This window comes from Taurulus bubalis, assembly GCF_910589615.1.
Source record: "Taurulus bubalis genome assembly, chromosome: 7".
In the NCBI taxonomy this organism is placed as follows: Eukaryota; Metazoa; Chordata; class Actinopteri; order Perciformes; family Cottidae; genus Taurulus; species Taurulus bubalis.
The window spans coordinates 11254236-11270630 of NC_136595.1; the positions used below are offsets into that span (position 1 = coordinate 11254236).

The 16395-nt window shown below is 39.6% G+C and overlaps 1 protein-coding gene across 1 annotated transcript in view; it reads left to right on the forward strand.

Annotated features, from left to right (window-relative positions):
• LOC306739529 (glypican-5-like) overlaps positions 1-16395 on the forward strand; it is a gene marked incomplete at both ends in the record, with an annotated part of 53442 nt that overhangs the window by 22048 nt on the left and 14999 nt on the right. Inside the window, one exon of the mRNA XM_079221550.1 lies at positions 5617-5758. Coding sequence (XP_079077676.1) covers positions 5617-5758 — 142 coding nt within the window. The remainder of the gene's footprint in view (positions 1-5616; positions 5759-16395) is intronic.

Sequence of the window (16395 nt, forward strand, 5' to 3'; positions counted from 1 at the left end):
TCATTTCAATTTCACTTTAGCCAGTTTATGTTTACAGGCAATATTTAGTAAAAATAAATGCTAATGGGAAGGCCTACAGATGTCAATAATGATGGGCCAGTCATTTGTTTATCAACACTTTGATCCCGAGCAAGCCATCCTGATATAATATTGATAGATTTGTGGTCCCCAGATGATGGTTTTGATTATTTTGGTGACCTCATGATCTTTCAATATACATCCATATGTACGTATTTAAATCCTGTCTATGAATAGTTTCCCAGAGGATGACTCCCATTGTATTTGGGAACCCTCTGACCTTTCCTTTAGCAACATCAGGAAAACATGTCCTCTTACTCACACAATCTAATGGTCAGAAGTTGATGAAATTTGCCCCCCGAGACATTTTTCATTTCAGATACACAAGCTCTCTCTTTCTTTCTGGCAATGTCATCATCAGGCCAAAATGCCAACTTTGCATCAGCATGGACTTTGTAACATACCTCATAAGCTTATAAGCATTCCAGCGTGTCCATAACTGACATGGCCATTGGCATATTGATTTTTCTAGCCATGGCCCACATGATGTGGGCTGTGTCTCTGTCTCTTCGTCTTTAACCATTCCAAAATAATGTAATCTATGACTTATCTTCGCATTAGGTCGGAATATATTCATTTATCACAATGTGCAGACTCTGCAGTAGCTTCTCTTATACAAACTGTATTTTGGATAACCTAATTGTGGTGATGTAGCTGGAGATAGTCAGAATAAGAAAGAGAATCTGTGGGAGATTTCATAACTCTTCAATAGAGCATTAATATCTTCTGTAGTCACCTTGACACCATGGCGTATGACGGTGATTAGCATTCTGCACAAATGTGTCTCCCTGCCTTTAATGAACTGATTTATTCATATCCATTCTTAAATAATGATGCTATTGTTAGTTTGATCCTTGACTGTTATTATTATTATAGTGAAATATTTAGTTCAGCCTCTTGGTTCCTCTAAAGTGTGATGTGGGTGTGAAACACAGTTGCTGAAGAAATCTGTGTGTGTGAGAGATGTGTCCTCGTCTGCCTCTCAATCATTCATTATCACCTCATGTGTGAACCGCTGTATAGTATAATAAACTTAAATGTCAGCACTCTGAGCAGATGTAGATAATAACATGCAATAATAAATACATTAATTTAACAATTAAACTGGATTTATGCTGCACTTTCAAAGCTCTGAACAGCATTGTAATATGGCAATATGATTTGGATGAATGATTCATAAAATCATGTGAATATCATTCCAGGAAATGATATATCAAGGTTATCCGTGATGCAGATTATTTCATTATTAAAGACCATGTGGCTGTTTTTGCGGCCCTTTTGAGTCAGACATACAAACAGAAGGACAGACAAGAAAACAGAGGGAAAGACCAGACAAATGAGCAAAGAAGTCAACAGCAAAACATATTGTATGTTAACCATTAAAGGATTAGGCTGTTCGCATGTTGTACTTGTGTTATTGTCAACAAATTTCATGATAAGACCAAAATATCTCGAGTCTTTCCAACATTCTGTCTGTAGGTCACGAATGCATACTTTAATTTTTTTAAAGGCTTTATAATAAAATATATATATATATATATATATATATATATATATATATATATATATATATATATATATATATATATAACATATAATTTCCTTGAACAAATGTGTAGGTCAAACAGGAATATATACTGCTTTTGCTGGGGACTATTTCTAGCAGCATATTTGTGTTACTAGCAAGAGTTTATAGTGCCAGGTTCTATTGGTTTTTGGATAACAATGGAGCTCTATGGTACAGAGGATTAAGCTAAGTCAAGCTTTGGCTACACTGACCGGATCAATTTATTCTTGGTTTTATTCTCTTCACAGGATTTGTTAACTAACTGAAAAACAGAATATCACCAAATGTATCCTTTAAAGTAAATTATTTTGAGCGCTGGTGTACCCATGAAATTGATGATGACATAGATTTCAAGCTGTGTGCTTATCGGCTCAATCAATCAATTTTAACTGAATAAATGATGTGACATGTTGTAAGCAAGTTCTTTCAACGCTGACTATCTGAGTGTAAATTCAAGAGTGTAAATTGTAGTTTTCCAAGAAAATCTGATAAATTATGTTAAAGTGTTGTTTGTTTTTTGAACATTCATGGCAAGATCGTGGGAATGGGACCTATTTCATACAATCTATGTACGGGACATGCTCTGGTTTATTTTGTATTTTTGCTGTTGATGCTCTTTCTGCGCTCTGTCTAATTTTGTTGGTGAGTCCATTAATCATGTTGCATTTACATGGAGCAAATGCCAAGTCAGCAGCCCGACCACACACACACACACACACACACACACACACACACACACACACACACACACACACACACACACACACACACACACCATGCAATCACTTATGTACGAGATTTGCTTTCTCTGGCCCATTAATTCTATGTAAGCCGTACATGTCCTGCGTCCTATACTTTGCTTTAAAGACCATTGAAGCGTCTGTGCATCTGCTAACACGCACACGAACACACACTCAAACCCTATGAGGGCAGGGAAAGTAAGATCAATGTTTTTGGAATTGTAATGCATGCTCGCTGAATTGATGATGGTGATGCTAACAGGCCACAGCATGACGCACAGAGAAAAGTCCGACATAACAACACAGCTCATCTGCATCAAAAACTATTTTAAGCTCCAAATGGGTGTGCAGTCTTTACATCTCTTTGATAGATTTAGAGAATGCAAGTCACACAGACAAACCCAGTGTGCAAGTACTACACACACTATAGTTTAAAATCACCTTTGGAAATCCAGGACACAGGCTGTGCTCCAGTGCTTTTTCTTTGGGGGAGGCCACTTACAAAAAGTGTACATTAATGTGCACTATTTGGAGGAAGAACCCAATATTAAATAAGACAAAACATATTATTTAATTAGATTTTTTGTTTTGGAGGTCTTTCCCTCCATCTCTTCTTATTTTTCACTGCGCTAATGAGGTACTATGTTGTTAATTAGACCAGTGCATCAGTGGTTTTGCACTCTAAAGGGATGCTATTAGCGTAGCCAGTTCAATTAAGATGTGTATGTACATGTTCAGCTGAGCAGGATGAGCCTTATCAGCCCTGGGAGGGCTGCCCCTGCGTAGGAAAAGGGCAGTGTTCTCACCACTCCTTAAGTGGTAGCAGAATACAGAAAGTACGAGGTTTGGGACTCCTTGACTTCATTCAGGACACCAGAGACACTTTTGTCTGTTCAAATCATGAATGAACCTACAACTGGCAGCCAATGAGCTTAGCTTAGCACTGAACTCCTCAACGGCTCTTTTCAAAGGTAACAGAAACAGCCAACCGGCACCTCTAAAAGTCACGAAAATGACAAGTTGTGGTTTTAGAGGGGCCAAATAATAATGTATCTGGTGATATGGTTGCCTGGTGACCAGCATAAAGCAGCAGTGACTAGTGTTTTCGATGGTTTATTCTAATTGGTTGCACAAATTTTTCTGTGCAACAGCTAGACCGGTGCAACTAGTAATTATACTAGTTATTGTTACTTTATGTTTCTGTTTTCTGAACAACAAACAATAAACAAACAAAGCGGTAAAGGTCCTGCCCACCACTCAAGTTTTCGAAAATATCTTGACCAAATGATGGTGCCTTACCAATGAAAGCGTTGGTCATTTGATAGCTGTGATGAGAAGTATTGCCACGATTGCCATTCCATTCCATTATGTATTTATTTGTATTTATTCTGACCTTACTTGAGCCCAAACTAAGTTATTCTCCTGTCATTGAGACAGACCATTCTGGAGCTGTCACCCTTGAATGATTAGACTTTTAGGTCTCTTGGTTTCATTGGAGAGTTTCAGTGCCACATGACCCACATTCTGTTTAAATTATAGCCTGTGCACATGACCAGGAAAATAACCGAATCATTGCTGTCATGTGTTTTTGTCCTCCCACAGCCCTCATTTGAGGTCCGATGACATGATGCTGAATCACTGCAGAAAGTCTGTTTCATGTCCCTTTGGACATGCTGTCATAAAATAACCTTGGTTCACCTTGTTTACACAGGCTGCTCCACACTTGCTGTAGAGTGGAGGCCAGATGTCCCTCCAACTTAAAAACGTATTCTAAAACATAGACTTCATCATCAATTTCTATTTAAAAACTGTTAAAAAATAACAATATATCACGCACGTTTTGGTAATTCATTCAAAATATGAACACATGAAGTCTAGTCTTGTCTAGCATGATATGTTTTAGTCAGTTTAAAATGGTTTCCTCTTGTTCCAATCAAATACATGGAAAGTGCAGTACAATTATAGATAGGTCTACAGCTGCACATTTTCAAAAAAACATACACTGTTTGCATACTATAGTGTACTCAGTGTGTGTGCATCACATTATGCACCACAATTTAAAGCAACAGCTTAAACCATAGTTATTTTGTTAAGGGATTATATTTGCTAGGCAGACGTAAGCCATGTTTAGATATTGGACTGTAGAATGGATTTAGTTATCTAACAACAAGCGACTTAGCATTGCTGTAATTACTCTTGAGAATGGAGTTCTAAAAAAACAATTGTAGTTATAAAACTCAAAACAGTTGACTCTCAGTTTGGCCTTCGTAATATTTAATTTGCCAGACACATTTCAGTGTGAGCTAACTCAAACCATTACAATAGATGTTGCAATCTGGGAGGCATCATGCAGCTTTGCGCCATAGAATGTTATCTAAAGGGAAATAAAATGAAATGTCAGTATCGTATATCGTTTTCCTTTATAAAGCTGGTGGCTATGTTTGCCTTATCTCTGCCCTCAGCTGGAATTTATTTATTACCACCTTGACTCTCTACAATACACATTTGTCATACTGTGAACCAATTATATATGTTCTTGTATCCAGTATGTGTGAAAACCTAATAACTCCCATTTTGGTGTTTTATAGTTTCTTACTCGGACAAAAACTTTGTGTAGTCCTTTATGAGTTCAACCCAAATATTTGATTTAAGAACTGAGTGACCGTTTTTTTTTTTATACCTCGTTAGTTGAATTTTAGGAGCAGTTTTCATTCGGCATCATAATTATTTAACATGCCACAGCATCCAAGCTGTTACTTAACTGAGCAATAGAGAAAATGGATTTACGCTGAGACAGCATGCCCTCAATTACCCTTTAGTATTTTAGTATGCTCTCTGACGTGTGTTTGTATGTTTTTGTTACTTGTTGTTTGTACAAAGGTGTGGTCATTTATTGCTTTTAGTGGGAAAAATATAAGAGAAAAACATCCTTTTTTTTATCATGATTGTTGTATTGACACCACATTGTGGGGACCGGTCTTCCTTATGGGGATACAATATATGTCCCCATAATGTAAAATCACTTAATTTTAGGGTGAAGACTTGGTTGAAGGTAAGGGTAAAGTTAGATTAGGTTTATATTTAGGTTTAGACTTTAGGTTTAGGGTCAGGTTTAGGGTTAGGGTTAGGCTGGTAGCATTGAGGGTAAGTCTCCAGGAAATTATTTTTAAGTCAATGTACTGCCCCCAAAAGACATGAAAACATGCCTGTCTGTATGTGTGTTTTATTTAGGAGCTGTTAGTGGACCTCGGCTGGGCGAGCAAACCCAGAGGAAAGGTGGAGTTAGAGGAGGGAGGAAGTACACAGATGGAGAGAGGCAGCGGAGATGACTGCGATGATGAAGATGGCTGTGAAGCATCTGGTGTGGACAACGGTGAGTCATACACACACAAACACAAACACATGCAAAGAAAGGACCTCAAATATTAGCAAATATACACCCACACATATAAACACATGAATTGATGCACACTTGCGGGCTGGTCTTCTGCTTGTGCAAAAATGGGGATTCTGATTCATACATAACACATCAGCATATACGTACACACACACCCAAACACACACACACTGCTCATTGGCACGGTGGTGGTTTCAAAATGCTGCAGTCTCCACACATCTTGTGCCAGCAGGGAAATGCCCAGAGGGAGAGAGAGTACTGAAAGATGGATTCAACTGCCCTGCCTCTCTCTCTCTCTCTCTCTCTCTCTCTCTCTCTCTCTTTCCATCTCTCTTTCTGCTGGTCTCAGCAGTTTATTTCCACCTCGGCCGGGAAAAAGGATGCACTGACAACCAGGTCATCCCAAATACAGAAATGGAAAAAAATAAACCGTAATTATCGATTGACTATTATTCACCGTGCTCATATCTATACATAATACATGGGTGTCACAGGGAGATACAGGAACCCCTCCAGGCCTTGGCATCCCACAGAGTGAATGTAGTTCAGATTGTAATTTAAATTGTTGATGAGCAAATGTTGCTCAATGTTGAGGTGTATTGACCAACTGTAGTAGTATCAGTACAAATACAAATACAGACATTATAGAGCCTTGTAAAATATGAAAGGGGTTTAAATTGGAACATGCATTCAAGCACTTTATTTTGGTGTTTCTGTTCTTTTTCAGTTGAATCAATGTTCACATTTGTTTGTAATGTTGACACATTAGTTGAACAATCATCCCACAGTCATTGTACTGTGTTCATGTCACAAGTACAAAGTTAATTCAGAGAGTAGGTTTAAAGTACCTTAATCCCACTCAGCAGATGGTTTACATCAAGTATTTTACATACTAAAGCAACCACCCTTCCAACTAGTCTGTTCCCATATGATAAGAGCAAACAGATCCAGTATTTTGTTTGATATCTGTTCTGTTTCAGCAGAGTTAGTTGGACCTTCAAAGCAGACTCAGATGCACAGTAAAATGATTGATGGAACGTATTGCAACGAAGGGAAAGAAGGGGGAATGAGTTTTTTTTTTTTTCGGGAATGGCGGAGAGCGAAGCTGAAGGGGAGTTTGAGAGTGGTGAACGGTGTGGCTGGCAGGCCATCTGGGGAGGTGGCTGGCAGGCTGATGAGTGCAGGCAGGCAGAGAACCAGTTTCTGGAACACAGGGAAACACAACTACTCAAGAGCAACAACACAAGGAAAAACCACTGGCGCAACTACACTGACTAGATAAGGGTTTGGCCAATACTACCACTGTAACAGACCGATGAGTGACTGGAGAACCAAGGTAGATAAAAACAGAGCCTGATGAGTGATTAGATGCAGGTGTGCTCAATCAGCCAGCAACCAGGAGCAGGTGGGAGGGGGAAAGCTGCCACACCCACCGGCACACACACAGGAAAGACATAGGAAAGACACAAAAATAAACCCCAGGCTGCAGTCGAATAGTCCTTTTTGGTTAGGAACCTTCCTAACTGACTGAAATGACCCGGAAGTACCTAAGTGGCCGCCATGATAAGTACCGGTTGAATTCTCTAAATGCAAAGGAAAGGAGCTTCAATGCTTCCTAACTCAGCTCCTTTATCATAAGACCCACTGGAACTGCCTTTATGAAAGGAAAGGAGATAATGCCCACCCACAATTCCTTGCAGCGGTAACAATTAAAGTGACGTATCATTCGGTCGTTCACGAGAACAAGCGATCATGACCGAGAAAAGCAGAACATGTAAATAATCATTAGCATAACTCGGAAATACTTTCAATAATCTGTTAAACCTGCTGGCAAACTATGAGCGTTACATTGCTGATGCTGAAAAAGGCTATAAAGTGATCAAACTGCTGTATTTGATATTCTCACTGGTGTTGTACTTCAAGCCTCAGCCCTCATTCTTTTATTTTACTTCAGCTACAGTAGCTTTGATTAAAGGGTTCAACTGGACGAGCTCTTCAGTCAGTCGTGTTTCTGATTGTCATCTTTGGAATTCACTATTTTGTCACATTACAATAAAACACTATCAAGTCAACACTTCTAGGTCACACTGAGTTGTGTGGTGTTTCATAAACTATTGTCTGCATGTCCTTATGATCAGATTATGATCTCCATATAAACCATAACAACATAAAGGGATATGAGACACTGTTAGTGTGAGAACGTATTTAATTCAGCATGTTTGAAACTGAACAAAGAGACAGTTTAGTATCTTTGTACTCTATGAAAAATACCTTTGTTTCACTTCCATATTCCTTCTTTCATTTCTATTCCAACCTGGTTAATAAAGTAATACTATGAACCGGGTTGTTTGAATCGTCTGCATGACGCAACACTGTAAGAACACACGGACAAAGTATTTAAGATGCGCTTTATTGTGGTCCGAGATGGACTGCAACATTGTAGTTTCACCGCTGCAGACTGACGTCACTAACATCCGTCTGCCGTTGCGTCATAACTACGTCGCTTAGTTAAAGTGGAGTCGGATTCACTAAACACCGCGGTTGTCTTTTCCTAACTCCTCATGAATTCTCCTTCCCATCTTTCCTTGACCCCGTGACTTTTTCCACAGAGATCAAGGAAAAGTGGTTAGGGTTAGACGTTAGGAGGTAATCTTTTGACTATTCGACTGCAGCCCCAGAGTTGCGGCCGTGATCGTGACAATATCAATGTCATCTCCAACCTGAGGTCTGAAGGCTGCTCACCCGTCAACCTTCTCCTTACGCTATGGAAAGCTTTACTGCCCGTGTCTATCGTTGGTAGCTGGAAAAACACATATGTTGATTAACTGGCCAACATACAAAGAAGACCCCCACAACCTTTTTTTCCATGACACCCAAGTGGTTTGTGACTGGACTTTCTATGGTCATATTGGTGATGACCCAGGTCAATTATTTTCAGAACAAACCAATAATGTCAGACCAGTGTAAACCAGGGCTCATTCATCACCTCTGTGTAACCCATGATCAGGCACCCGCGTGAACACATCACTCTGGTGATGTCATTGGGTGGTGTGGTTTCTCTCCTCGAGGGCAGGATGTAATAGGGTCAAAGGTCATTGTCACACTAATTATCCTTGCACTGTCCTCGTCATTACTGGAGTCATGAACTGTAGAACAGTGGTTCCCAACCCCTGGGCCGTGGACTGGTACCAGGCCATGGGACATTTGCTTCAAGGCAAGAAGAAACAACTAGACATTAGACCAGAGATGTAAAATAATTAATAGATCTTTTTATTTATCTTTGATTTAGCGAGTTCAGTTAGTCGTTATTTAGTTTGATCTCCTGTAGCTTACTTATTTATAGCATATTTGCCACTTTCCCCCCCATCCCCTCGTCTTGTTTTGTGTGGATGGATCAAAGCAGATTAAAAATTACATTTGCATAATGTAATTACATTTTCTTTTACTAACATTCGATATTTACACAGCTAACAGCCATATTTAGCATTACAAAAATGTGTTAGTCAGAGCATTTGTGAATGTTAGTTGCCAGATCTCACTCGAGTGTGTTTCTATGCAGAGAAAGGTCCTAAACAACGTTAATTTTAGTGTCAGAATGTTCTGAAGATATTGTAAAAAATATTTACTTTGGTGAAAATTAAGCAAATAAATCGGTCAAGATCTGTGTTTGCGTTCACTTCTCCTATTGGAGTTAATAGACTCATGACTGTTGTTAGTCTCCTAAAGGGGCGAGGCAGTGACAAACACAGACAGAGAGAGACAGACAGACAGGGAAGAGCTGTGAAAGGGAAGAGACCGTGGTGAAAGAAGAAAAATGCTGTAGCGAGGCCATATAATAGATACATTGTAGAAAAACACAGCTTTTGGTTGGTAGTATTGAGTCAGGTTTGGCTTTAAAGAAGTGGCTACATGTTGGGTTTAACTCTTAATTTCAGGCATCTGCAGAACTCAAATGAGGTGTTTCACTGTTATTGTTCAACAAAAACCTTGAGAGAGCTTGAGAGTTTCTTTGGAGCGAAGTTTAAAGGCCCAATGCATGTGGTACAATATCCTAAAATGTCCTAAATGGGCCACACAATTATTCAGTCAATTAGTTTTCACCCCGCACCCCCTTGTCAGACAGTCCATCCAACATATTGTGATGAAAAATGATCTGTAGTGTAAAAAGGTTTTGGAACCGCTGTTGGTATGACGTGATAAAGATTGCTATTGAAGTTAAGGGATTTTATATAGCAGTGGCTGATTGAGGAAAGTAATCTCAAAATAAGTATCCAAAATTAAGCGATTTCCTAGTGTCCAAATTAAGATTTTCTGTATGCATTCTAAGTACAAAACTGTATTTAAGATCCTGTGCTGTAAAGCTTTGGTGAGAGTCATTTAGACCATTCTAATCCACAAAATCCTAATGCTCATGACAGGAAATAATAATTGATAGTTTTGTTTACACACTTAATTCATACTCAAGATCAACTATTTGTTGAAATAGTAGTTGAGGATGGGGGGAATGATACAACATGTATGCCACCTTAAATGTCTGTTGTCTTCTACTGCATCACCCCCTTATCTCACTGCTCTAAAAGTAATGTTTTGTTGGGCAGTTTGTCATACCTTTACTGACCTTAATGTGTCAGATCGGGGGAAACTCCCGCTGGGCCTGAAACTAGTACATTGGCTATTTACAGAGACAATAGCTGGTTAAGATTTACAGAACTTGCGGCGGTGAGTAGGGATCGTGTCTCTCAAGCCACAATGAATGCCTGGAAAAAGAATCACAATAAAGAGTGACAAAAGGGGATTTTATGCATGTACAGCCGCTCGCCGGCAACTCTATGCATAAATAAGCCTCACCCGCACTGAAGCTGAAAGAGTGATGCAGCATCAACCAGACCACACAAATCACAGGGATTCATTTCTTTTTTGAATTATTTGTACTTCTTATGCCTATACTGTGTTAAATCAATAGTTCTGAGTTAATGTATAAATAAAACTCTATCAAATGAATACATGCAAGCTGCTCTGATTTTACTCTGGATAGATATGCCACTAAATCAGCCTTTCTACTCTGACTCTCTCTCTCTCTCTCTCTCTCCTTAAAATTCAGCCAACAAAACATGTCTCTAGGTCTGAATTGCAGAAATGTGGAGCTTATTATTTTACAGCAGAGGAGGAGCATAGAAATAAAATTCTGCTTGCGTGAAAAAAGAAATCGCAAATGAATGTTCATGGCGTCTTGTTTGCCGTGTGCTCCACGTGTACGATTTAAGTGTGTTTGTTTTCATCCGGGCGGTACATCTGTTTCTGCGCAACATTTGTGTGTAATGCACTATGTTTTATGGATGGCCCAGTTCTCTGACTGACTGAAACGGATCCAGTTGTGTGCTGCTTCTTGACTTGTAATGTCTCAATATCAACCCGTTGTTTTCTTTCACACACACATGATTGAGCTTAAGTTCTCCCTCCATCCCTGGGCTGCAGAAATATTACGTTTATTAAGCAAGTATCCCCCCCCCCGTCCTCTAATTAACTCAATATTGAAGAGAGAACAAGAAAAGTGGAGGTTGGGTGTCAGACGATATCAGCCAAGGGCTTAAATCAAACCTCAAAAACTCAACACTTCATTTATGTGGGACATTTAACAGTGAGAAGTTATTTTAGTCATGCTGAGACAGTACACAGCCTAATAGTGTTTAATTTAAGTCCATTTACAAGTTGAACTTGGCCCAGAGAGGGAGAATCACACGGTTAACATTATTCACTGATTAAAAGCAAAGAAAAAGGCAGATGTCTGAACATATGAGCAGTTAAATGCAGAAAGCTTAAGTTAATGCCATTTGTGCTTTTTTTACAAAGAGGCAGTGAAGTCCAGCCAGAAAAGCTGCTTCTGTAATTTTCTCTCTTACGTTGTAGTTTGGAAATCAATGTTATACAGACGATTATGGATGTGCAAAAGAGAATATTTTAAGAGGTATGTGAATAGAAGAAGATGCACGTCTGGAGACACATGGCTCAAACGTTGCTTTAAAAAGAATTCACCTTGACAAAATCTGTCTCCAGACAGACATATAAACACCTGGCCCCTCAAAACTGCTTTTGTGGTAGTTGCCACTAGAGTAGGTGTCTACAGGAACACATTTTTCTCCCAAGGTGAAAACATTGCTAGCCACACTGTTCTACTTCTGTTAGTTTTTTTTCTTCGCTTTTTTCACTACTCCTCTTTCATCGTTTAGTAATTTGTCACCCTCCCCTCCCCTTGAATTCAGAGAGATTATATTGATTGATTTATTTTTTCAAACCAGCACAATCCCTTCTTCAACTGCCCCTTCACCGATCTCTCTGTCTCCCCAGACATACACAGGTCCTATAATGTCAATAATGTAAATGTAATCACAGCTTCTCTTCTCTTCTCTCCTCTTCTCTCCTTGTCTCTTCTCTGTAACAAATGAAATAATGCGTCATTACAATGGCGATGCTTTAAACTGGAATGTGGCGCTGGATACTAAAACCTCCAGTTGTCCATGAGTCACATTGTAACCAATAATGTCAGTAAAGTCTGGAAAGCAAATCCCTTCGAATACTTTATATCTCACAGATTAATTCTATACACCATGTACACACACACACACACACACACACACACACATATATATATATATATATATATATATATATATATATATATATATATATATATATATATATATATATATATATATCCAGGAGCTCTGTGTATCTTTACCAAGTGCAGGATGTGTGTGTGTGTGTGTGTGTGTGTGTGTGTGTGTGTGTGTGTGTGTGTGTGTGTGTGTGTGGATGTAAGAGAATGTGTACTCGCATGGGGCACTCAATCCCTGTAACCATGGTTACCAGGTGGTCTGTCCTCCCATGGGTCCTTATTTGATGACAATGAAGAGAGAGAGATAGATGGAGAGATAGAGGAAGAAAGGAGGTGTGGCAGATCGTGTGCCATCTCTCCTGGCCAAGCAACATAGGCTATTGTATTTTTGCATTGTGCTTTCTGTAACCTCATTTCCTCCTTTGTGTAACAGCGCCTTGGGATCTGGTTAAACATAGTTTAATTTGCAGTTAAAATACTGTCAGTATTGGGTTCTTATCTTAATCCTGTCCTAAATAATGGCCATACAACTGGATACTGTACATTGCTGAACCATTTTCTATTTATTGTCTTGCCTCTCCCAAGTATCTTCCCTTCATCGGGTCTGCCTTGCTCCTCTGGCCTCTCCCCCACTTCCCTGGGGCCACATTCACAAAGCCTTTAGAAGCCATTTCATCTTAAAGGGAAAGGCCAGTGTTTTCCATGTTGCCCCTCTGCCTGAGGAAGGTTTGATCTGCATTTGTAAGCATCTGTCTAAAGGGAGCCAGAAAGAACAATAAAAAGCCTGGCAAGGCTCCGAATCTGCACCCGTGACGATAAAAGTTCCCAGAAGGAGCCGTTGGATCGGTTTGATCAGAGCAATAAAGTGGAACTGCTTTCTTTGTACACGCATGCACTGGAGAACATGAGGGTGTAAAATATGCTATGAATGCAATCAGTATCCCACTGATACAGCAGCTTTACTCTGGAAATCCAGACTGAAGCTGTTTCTTCTTATAATGCTTTATTTTTCACATTTAGTCAATAGAGCAACCCTGGTTATTACTTATATACAAATAAGGAATGTGCATTAGTAAATACATTTCGTAGGAATTGTAATGCTGTCTGGATCCTTGGTTTTTAAGAGCAAATGTTTACTATACATTGAACAAATCTGTCCGCCGTTAGCAACATATAATATCCGCAGCAAAGTGTTCACCATCAACATTTTTCCACATCCTGGAAACGAAGCATTGTGTTCAGGGTCGTAGTTATACAGCGAAAAGGTCAGGGTTGCTTTGACACAATTCAAAAATATAGAATAAGTGTGGTGGTATTCTGCCCATTGTCAAAAATCCAATTGAGACCAACAATAAATTGATCCTATGTATGTGCCTTCGACCTCCATTGTTGTTCAAGAACAATTTGAAACACATCAATGAGGCACACTGTTATGGCATATCTCTTTTATAAGGATGGACATGTGCACTGTAATTCATTTTCAGTAAATCCCACATACTTACAAAATAGTCCCAATACACTATAAACCCTTGTTTGAGTGATGTTTGCTAAACGCAACAGCGTCTAGCTGCTTTGGGAATTTATGTTGATTTTTTTTTTTTAAGTAATCGTAACATGTTTTTTAAGAGGGTGGGTAAGGTGGTGCAGTCTTTGGCACTGTTTCTGAAGATCTGTTCTGAAGCTCAAAGTGGGTACCTTCAGCTGTCACAGCCTAACTCTAAAAATGGGCACAGAGGTGGATCTTCGGTGAAGCTGAGGCGGGCCCAGACAGTTAGGGACCTGCAACGTCACCCACCTGTCACTCAAAGCAACAAATGCCCTTAATAAAGCCAAACCATTTAAGGGTCTGCAGTTTTGGCAGCAAACATGCAGTTTCCAGACATGCAAGTCAGCTTATTTGCTGACTCTAGATCTCCCGCAGGTGGTTGTCTGTCAGCCCTGTGATGGACTGTCGATGTGTCCGGGTCAGTAACAAATGGGCTTTGAGCTGACAGACTATGGAAGTCAGAATGTGAGAGACGGACTCACACATTATTAGTTGTGGTCCTTTTTTGTGATTTGTTAACAATAAAAAAAATATATAAATATATTATCTAACCTGCTTCATCTGACTTTTGGGTGGAATGGATGTGAGGTTTCCTGGATTGTAAAAAACATTGGCAATATCAATGCAGCGATTGCGATTCCACGAAAATGCATTTGGCAACTCAATTGCATACACATGCAATGTCTACGATCGGTTCTTTGGTTTCATTTAGCTTTTGTTGCCCAAGTTCACAGCTAGGGGTATATATGACTAGAGCTGGTATACACACATATACACACATAAAGACACACACACACAAAGATATATCAAGGGTGGGAGAAGAAGGAGATGGGGAGGAGCCGGTAGGGGGTAACAGTGGGTGCCAGGAGAAAGGGGACTCGCAACGATAGAGCTCACACTCTGTGTATGCGTGTGCATGTGGCAATGGTTAATAAGCAGTAGAGTTAAAATGATAGATCCTCGGGGCAGGAGATGCGGCTCATTAAAGAATTACACATTCACTTTGCTTTCACTGTCTCTCTCATTCAAAGCGATTTAAGGCTCTCTCTTTTGTTCAGCTCACCCCGAAAGAGATAAAAGAACTGAACTTTATATGAAATGCTGCACATCAGAGATTTTCTACATGAATAGCTACGTGCACTATATTCGTATATATTCATGTCCTGTTCTGTCTGAACGTCTTTCTATCAACCTGTTTGCAGTTCCTGCCTGTGTTTGCTTGTCTCTACACTTGACTGACTTTGTTCATGCAAATCGGATTAGACATTATCAGTTTATTAGTCCTCTGCTCTGCAGTGATGCTGTTATTTCCACACTTGGCATTTGAAAGAAGCCCTTGCTTTGGCTCGCCTGCTCCAGCTGCACCTCCAGCTTCACTCCTCATGTATCCAAATGAGCATTCACATGCCGCACACAACAGCACACAACTGCACACAACAGCACACAAGAGCCCCATTGGTTTGTACAACCTTCAACCAATCTCGTCTTCCTCCTTTCATCTACCTCCAATCACAGTCCCTCGCTGCATCCAATCTTCAGCTCATTTTTTTCTCTACGTGTTTCCTCCAATGGTTTTATGATTCCACTGGAGGCTCTGTTTAACCTCAGTGAGTATGACCTTGGGAAGATGCTCCTCTGCAAGTCAAACCGTTAACTGTGTTATGAAAACAAGCACTATAGCCATTAACATGGATATAACATTTTAGACTATGACATTTGGGAAGCAGATGACGGAGATCCAATATAGATTATCTGACCGGCCTCTTGTCTACAATTAGTGACTTTAATATGCAGAATAGTGAGCAGTTTACAAAGATTTAAGTATATGTTTACACATGGTGAGGGGTTTAAAAACCGTGCTTTCACATTTCAGGTAAATAACTGTATATTTATTGATCTTTCATCATAAATAATGCATCAACGCATGCCTGTTTTTCTATCAACCCAAAGTACTAATGCCGGCCAGTCGTCGGTCCAGCACTTTGGTTCAGACTGAAATATCTCAATATTGATATCAGACGGATTGCCATGAAACGTCATACATGCATGCCATGCATGGTTCCCTGAAGATGTACTCTAATAACTGATGCTGATCCCCCGACTTTTCCTCTAGCGCCACCATGAGGTTCAAAGCCTTTCACCATATGTTAGCATGGCTGCAGCACCTTGTTTAAATGAAGATATAATATTGTGGAAACGCAACGCTTTCTTGGACAACCAGAAGGAAAACCAATGAGTCTATCAAAGTAAAACCTAAAAAATATTGTATGTAAATCTCAGAATAATCTCAGAATAATCTCTTCAAAATAAGTTATTTTGTGCGCAGCCCTGGAGCTGCTAAAAGTTCTCTTTCCTTCCCTCTGAAATATGAAGCATCACTCTCACTCAATATAATAAAATATAAGATGACTAAAATGCTTAAAACATTGTGACAAATTACCCAACAGGGACACA